Below are 7908 nucleotides of genomic sequence, written 5' to 3' on the forward strand. Positions count from 1 at the left end.
CAATAAGTATAAATTAGGCCCCTTGGGTGGAGGGGGGGGGGGGGGGGGGGCAGATTTGTGTGGGGTCAGGAACATTTAGATCCGGGAACATCGGAGCTAACGATGTTACTGTAGCTAGCGAATTTATCTATACTCCCAATTTGACCTATGCATACTAGCCTACTCGCATGTGTGACACACAAGGTATTCCTGCATTGTGTTGTGGACACCTGGTGCTCGGGCAATCAGCCTGGGTTTCTCATACATTCCCCAGGGTCCCAGGGGAGATGAGAGCAGTAGTGTGGTATTCCAGAAACTTCACACAGTCCATAGAGTTCACCATGCAGGAGAATATGCTAACATAGGCTTTGCATACACGCATGCTCACATACAGAGAGACAGGGAGGGAGACAGAGAAAGAGAAAGAGTGCTCTGAATCTACTGTGCATAGAACATGAAAAAAATGATGTCATATGTCAGAATGTAATATAATAGAAAAACCTTTTATTGTCCAAACAGTTGGGAAAAGTCCCTCTGGCTTCACAGTAATATGATAAACATCACAGAAAAACAACATTATATGACATCACAAGCATTTCGCTACACTCGCATTAACATCTGCTAACCATGTGTATGTGACAAATAACATTTGATTTGATTTGAGCATCTTCATCATCAAGATCATCTCAAAGACAAACATGGGTCACCTTACAAGTTTTTTCATTTTTCTTGATTCCATTTCAAAAAGGATTCCTAGAGACATGATAAGTAAATGGATATGGAATACTGACCAGTAGCGCGCATTGTGAATATTTACGCACTAATTGCACCATTAGTTATTGCAGTACAGCATCTGGAGACATTTACATGGGAAAACCTCAGTGTTTTCCCTATTTACTTGTGAGCGGTAACGAGTCTTTCAGAGAAATTCCACCCATGCAAACTATTGTTTTCCATACATGCTGTTTCTCTCTGCTGTTGTTTTTGTGTCCAAGGCTGTTTAGCGGAGGTTGGAGATGTGGGGGTGGTCTCATTGGTATAAAATGATTTAAAAAGGGTTGGTGGCGACTGCGCACAGATACAGTTTCACACCATGTGCTTCACGTCTTTGCCAAGCCAACACATCTGTCGTTCTGTGCGCAATGAGCGAGTTTACGTAGACGATAGACTCTAAGAAATTGCTTACATTTAAAACAAACGCACACGTTCTCAATGCAGGCAGGTGGCAGCGGGTGATCGTGCGCGCGGATGTGTTCAGGACAGCCAGGAACATCTCTGGAGGCGCACTTTTCCCTTCACAGAGCTCACTCAACCTCATGAATGACAATTTGAAGATAGGCTTCGACCCCACGAGCAAGCCGGTGTTGATGGAGGATCAAGGGAACGACACTGGTGCTCTTGGGAACTCCAGCGACCCGTTTGGCCGGAACGAGGAGGTCGCCAAGATCGAGATCACGGTGCTTAGCGTGACATTCGTTGTGGCTGTGGTGGGGAACCTGAGCGTGCTGCTGGCCATGTACTTGAGCCGACGGAAGCCCTCGCGCATGCACCTGTTCATGAAGCATCTGAGCCTCGCGGACTTGGTAGTGGCCTTTTTCCAGGTGCTACCGCAGCTCTGTTGGGAGATCACGTTCCGCTTCTACGGGCCTGACTTCCTGTGCCGCATCGTCAAGCACCTGCAGGTTCTAGGGATGTTCGCGTCCACCTACATGATGGTGATGATGACGCTGGACCGCTACATCGCCATCTGTCACCCGATGCAGACCCTTCACCAGCCCACGCATCGCGCCTATATGATGATCGGGGCCACCTGGGTGTGTAGTCTTGCCCTGAGCATGCCCCAGTATTTTATTTTCTCCCTGAGCGAGGTCCACCCGGGCTCGGCCGTGTATGACTGCTGGGGACACTTCATCCAGCCGTGGGGCGTGCGCGCCTACATCACCTGGATCACTGTGGGCATCTTCCTCGTGCCCGTGGCCGTGCTCATGCTCTGCTACGGCTTCATCTGCCGATCCATCTGGCGGAACATAAAGCACAAGACCCAGAAGGGTACTAGCGTGATGGCACTTGCGACCAGGAATGGGCTGATCGGGACGAGTTCAGTCAGCAGCGTCACCACCATCTCGCGCGCCAAGCTGCGCACAGTGAAAATGACTTTCGTGATCGTGCTGGCGTACGTGGTGTGCTGGGCTCCGTTTTTCACCGTGCAGATGTGGTCGGTGTGGGATGAGAGCTTCTCGTGGGTAGGTAAGTGTTATATTTGGGCTCTAAGCGGTGAGTCATTGGCAGCGCGCGCTGGTGCCATGTCTCCGTTCATTGTGTGACACGTTAAGTTTTTTAAAACATTACATTATTGCTTAGGCCTATTTACTCAATAAGTTGGTAATGGTGCACAGCTTCCGCACATATTTTATGCATTACCCTAGGGGCTTCCCTAAAAGCTGATTCACTGCTCTCCAAAATGTTCTTCAGTTTACCACGGACATAGTGAGACAACAACTGTATAACTCCTCCTCAGATACATAGACCAAACTGAAACAAATAGGCTATACAGACAGTCGAGACGTATTACTTAGGCTATAGGCTGTGCAAATTGGAGACCTGGTGTACATTATTGTGACCACAATGGAATAACCGCGAACAAAATCTTAGTGGAAGTAAATTGATTATCTGTTCTGTGCATGTGAGTTAACTCATAATTAATTGCCTTGATGAGGTGTGAATGTAGGGGATGTTATTCCTTCTGCTGTAGCTTGAATTATCGGACAGTGCGCAATATAGAAAAACAGCAGAATCACCTAAAGGGCATACATAAGTGTTAAACACGTGCCATATAACGCAACCGTTGTGCAGGTGTGACAGATAGTTATGAAAACGACCATCGGTCTCCAAAAGTTGATAAAATATTTTGCTGGCTAGTCATTGACGCGTCAGACCCAGTGGTTTGCCGAGACTCCATCGAGAATACGCATAAATCAGGGCTGTGCAACCCTGTTCCTGGAGAGATACCATCCTGTAGGTTTTCACTCCAACCCTCATCTAGCGCACCTGATTCTAATAATTAGCTGCTTGAAAAGCTGAATCAGGTTGGTTACAACTGGGATTGGAGTGACAACCTACAGGAGGGTAGCTCTCCAGGAACAGGGTTGGAGAGCCCTGGCATAAATAGAGTGTGCCACTGCTAGTAGAAAAACAGAACACGCTTGAATGTTTTTCTTCTTCCCTGACTGGCCGACACCCCCTCTACCCCGTTTCTCTCTCTCCAGACTCCGAGAACACCGCGGTCACCCTCTCGGCTCTGCTGGCCAGTCTGAATAGCTGCTGTAACCCGTGGATCTACATGATCTTCAGTGGCCACCTCCTCTCTGACATGGTGCACTGTCTGCCGTGCTGCCGGGGGCTGCTCCACAAATTCGGCCATCAAGACTCGAACAGCAGCATCCGCCGCACCACACTCCTGACCCGGGTACCGCCCCCGGCCCTACCCCATCGGAGCGCAGAGAAAAGCTCTTGCAAAGATTGCATCCACAACTCCCACAGGAACTGTCAATCAATCCCGGTGGAGTGTTGACCGGGTGCTCACACTGTCTATATATATATCGTGCATGTGGTTCCTGCGCAACACCACAGTGATGAAGGCTATCATAAATTTAGGGGGAGGCTTAATGGAAACAATGTGAACAGAGTCAGTGCATCCATCTCTCCCGGAGCTTGTGTTTCTGCTCAGAGAGGTATTCAACACACATCAATCCGTAAGTGGAAATGTGGTAGGCTATAGGAATACCTAGGCTATAACTAGGTTATCCTGTCTCTTCTTGCTAAATGTGAACTGACTGTCAGGAGGCATCTTAAAACCCAGACAGTGCTAATATTTATGCTCTTACAAGCTCTTATGGGCCCACACTCATGCAGCTATCAGAATCGTTGCCGTTAACCGGTCATTCCAAATGAACCGAGAGGTCTGTCAGTATGCGTTGTTCAATAACTCATCATATGCCTAATATACACAACCGTTAAAAGGTTTGGGGTCATTTAGAAATGTACTTGTTTTTGAAAGAAAAGCACATGTTCTGTTCATTAAAATAATATCAAATTGATCAGAACTACAGTGTAGACATTGTTAATGTTGTAAATGACTATTGTAGCTGGAAACGGCAGATTTTTAATGGAATATTTACGTAGGAGTACAGAGACCCTTTATCAGCAACCATCACTCCTGTGTTTCAATGGCACGTTGTGTTAGCTAATCCAAGTTTATCATTTTAAAAGGCTAATTGATCATTATAAAACCCTTTTGCAATTATGTTAGCACAGCTAGCATGGCTTTTTCTTTGCTACTCTGCCTAAAAGGCCAGCATCCCGGAGTCGCTGTTGACGTTGAGACTGATGTTTTGCGCGTACTATTTAATGAAGCTGCCATTTGAGGACTTATGACGTGTCTGTTTCTCAAGTTAGACACTCTAATGCACTTGTCCTCAGGATTGATGGTTGCTGATAATGGGCTTCTGTATGCCTATGTAGATATTCCATTAAAAATCTGCAATTTCCAGCTACAATAGTAATTTACAACATTAACAATGTCTACGCTGTATTTCTAATCAATTTGATGTTATTTTAATGGACAAAAAATGTGCTTTTCTTTCAAAAACAAGGACATTTCTAAGTGACCCCAAACTTTTGAAGGTAGTGTATGGTAATTGCACTTTTTGACAGGTTGACTGTGATTGTTTGGTTATGTTTAGGTTTACAGTACATTGTCCAAATAAATGGTTATAAAATGTTTATAAAAAGGTTTAATAAAAAACAATAAGATACTGGTACACACCACTCTCTCTCTCCCTTCATCTCCCCCAATGGACCGTTCTTTTCCCCTCTCCCCATCAAGCCCTTCACTCCATCTTTGTGAAGTATGGTGTTGTTTCTTTCATTGACTCTCCATCATCCCTCAGGGGTTTTCAGTCTGTGAGAGTTAATAAGCTTGAAATTGGTCAGTTCGTTGTTGAGTATTCTGTGGGGAGTGTCGAGGCGTGATACTGGACCCTGGGTTCCATTCCATTTGAAATACATTCCATTCAAAATTCATTTAGATAAGAGCCATGCATTGATGTTTGATGTTGTTGTAAACATATGTGACTTATTTGAAATACACAGTGTATACCAAACAAATATCACTATTTCCTTTGTACTTTAGGTATTTTATGGCGCCATCTCAATGTGACCGCTTTCACCTGTACATATTGTGTTTGAGATTGTAGGACATTATGCTCTAAAGGATGGCAGGTAGCCTAGTGGTTAGAGTGTTGGGCCCGTAACCGAAAGGTTGCTAGATTGAATCCCCGAACTGACAAGTTAAAAATCTGGCGTTCTGTCCTGAATAAGGCAGTTAACCCACTGTTGCCCGGTAGGCCATCATTGTAAATAAGAGTTTGTTCTTAACTGACTTGCCAAGTTAAATAAAAATATATGGAATATATAATGCGATCTGGCATGGGACTGTATGTTTTCATATGTCACAAGAGCTCCACACCTAAACCTAGGCTTATACCAGTTATTCTAAACATGTACATACACAGAGTTCATTCATAACAGATGTTTATTTTATTAGACTTTACATATACCATATCAAGTACATATTCAACAGCGAGGGAGCGAGAGAGAGAGGTGTGTGTGTGTGCGTGTGTGTGTGTGACATTAAGAGCAGATACAAACCATACACAGCCATGTTACAGAACCAGGCTGACTATGTATTGATATCACATACAGTGCACTCAGCTTATAGTGAAATCAGTTATAGTGATAGTTATCATATCAGAACTCAGGATAAGACCCAGATGCAGACAGCTAGAGTCACAGATGTTTATTGACCCAAACATGGGGCAGGCAAAAGACAGGTCAATGGCAGGCAGAGGTCTGTAATCCAGGGCAGAGTAAATAAGGTACAGAACAACAGGCAGGCTCGGGGTCAGGACAGGCAGAATGGTCAGAACCGGGGAAACTAGGAAACAGAACTTGAGAAAGCAGGGAGATGGGAAAACACACTGGTAAGACCTGACAAGACAAACTGGCAACAGACAAACAGAGAACACAAGTACACTGCTCAAAAAAATAAAGGGAACACTTAAACAACACAATGTAACTCCAAGTCAATCACACTTCTGTGAAATCAAACTGTCCACTTAGGAAGCAACACTGATTGACAATAAATTTCACATGCTGTTGTGCAAATGGAATAGACAACAGGTGGAAATTATAGGCAATTAGCAAGACACCCCCAATAAAGGAGTGGTTCTGCAGGTGGCGACCACAGACCACTTCTCAGTTCCTATGCTTCCTGGCTGATGTATTGGTCACTTTTGAATGCTGGCGGTGCTTTCACTCTAGTGGTAGCATGAGACAGAGTCTACAACCCACACAAGTGGTTCAGGTAGTGCAGCTCATCCAGGATGGCACATCAATGCGAGCTGTGGCAAGAAGGTTTGCTGTGTCTGTCAGCGTAGTGTCCAGAGCATGGAGGCACTACCAGGAGACAGGCCAGTACATCAGGAGACGTGGAGGAGGCCGTAGGAGGGCAACAACCCAGCAGCAGGACCGCTACCTTCGCCTTTGTGCAAGGAGGAGCAGGAGGAGCACTGCCAGAGCCCTGCAAAATGACCTCCAGCAGGCCACAAATGTGCATGTGTCTACTCAAACGGTCAGAAACAGACTCCATGAGGGTGGTATGAGGGCCCGACGTCCACAGGTGGGGGTTGTGCTTACAGCCCAACACCGTGCAGGACGTTTGGTATTTGCCAGAGAACACCAAGATTGGCAAATTCGCCACTGGCGCCCTGTGCTCTTCACAGATGAAAGCAGGTTCACACTGAGCACGTGACAGACATGACAGAGTCTGGAGACGCCGTGGAGAACGTTCTGCTGCCTGCAACATCCTCCAGCATGACCGGTTTGGTGGTGGGTCAGTCATGGTGTGGGGTGGCATTTCTTTGGGGGGCCGCACAGCCCTCCATGTGCTCGCCAGAGGTAGCCTGACTGCCATTAGGTACCGAGATGAGATCCTCAGACCCCTTGTGAGACCATATGCTGGTGCGGTTGGCCCTGGGTTCCTCCTAATGCAAGACAATGCTAGACCTCATGTGGCTGGAGTGTGTCAGCAGTTCCTGCAAGAGGAAGGCATTGATGCTATGGACTGGCCCGCCCGTTCCCCAGACCTGAATCCAATTGAGCACATCTGGGACATCATGTCTCACTCCATCCACCAACGCCACGTTGCACCACAGACTGTCCAGGAGTTGGCGGATGCTTTAGTCCAGGTCTGGGAGGAGATCCGTCAGGAGACCATCCGCCATCTCATCAGGAGCATGCCCGGGCGTTGTAGGGAGGTCATACAGGCACGTGGAGGCCACACACACTACTGAGCCTCATTTGGACTTGTTTTAAGGACATTACATCAAAGTTGGATCAGCCTGTAGTGTGGTTTTCCACTTTAATTTTGAGTGTGACTCCAAATCCAGACCTCCATGGGTTGATAAATTGGATTTCCATTGATTATTTTTGTGTGATTTTGTTGTCAGCACATTCAACTATGTAAAGAAAAAAGTATTTAATAAAATTATTTATTTCATTCAGATCTAGGATGTGTTGTTTAAGTGTTCCCTTTATTTCTTTGAGCAGTATATAAATACACTGGGGATAATGAAGAAGATGGGCGACACCTGGAGGGGGGATGGAGACAAGCACAAAGACAGGTAAAACAGATCAGGGTGTGACAGAGGAAGTTGTCCTGCTCAGATGTAATCACTATAATCAGAGTGCACTGTACTCTACCCTTCTCTCTTGCGGTATGGAAAACAGGTCAGCTGGGGCTCAGTGGGCACCACTGAACCTGACCCAGTCCTCTCCTCATCCCATGCCACAGCCACATGCAGTGTTTGA

At 46.2% G+C, this 7908-nt stretch overlaps 1 protein-coding gene across 2 annotated transcripts; it reads left to right on the forward strand.

The window, feature by feature from the left end:
* The first annotated feature begins 922 nt into the window (after positions 1 to 922).
* Positions 923 to 5450, forward strand: LOC106609152 (arg8-vasotocin receptor). Of its 2 annotated transcripts, none has more exons than XM_014207634.3 (2): positions 923 to 2222; positions 3246 to 3419. In XM_014207634.3, exons 1-2 carry the CDS (start codon positions 1296 to 1298, stop codon positions 3291 to 3293), a joined length of 975 nt encoding a protein of 324 aa, XP_014063109.1. In that variant the 5' UTR covers positions 923 to 1295; the 3' UTR covers positions 3294 to 3419. The 2 variants fall into 2 exon arrangements, with proteins under 2 accessions (XP_014063109.1, XP_014063108.1); XM_014207633.3 differs by having other exon boundaries at positions 949 to 2226; positions 3246 to 5450.
* Positions 5451 to 7908: the final 2458 nt, after the last annotated feature.

Source organism: Salmo salar, chromosome 07 (genome assembly GCF_965601325.2).
Source record: "Salmo salar chromosome 07, fSalSal1, whole genome shotgun sequence".
NCBI lineage: Eukaryota > Metazoa > Chordata > Actinopteri > Salmoniformes > Salmonidae > Salmo > Salmo salar.

What these genes read in the sequence shown, in the direction of transcription:
- LOC106609152 (XM_014207633.3), top strand. Translation starts at nt 1,296, where the DNA reads ATGAATGACAATTTGAAGATAGGCTTCGACCCCACGAGCAAGCCGGTG. An exon ending in TGAGAGCTTCTCGTGGGTAG is followed by an intron (nt 2,227 to 3,245) that starts GTAAGTGTTATA and finishes CTCTCTCTCCAG; the next exon opens with ACTCCGAGAACACCGCGGTC.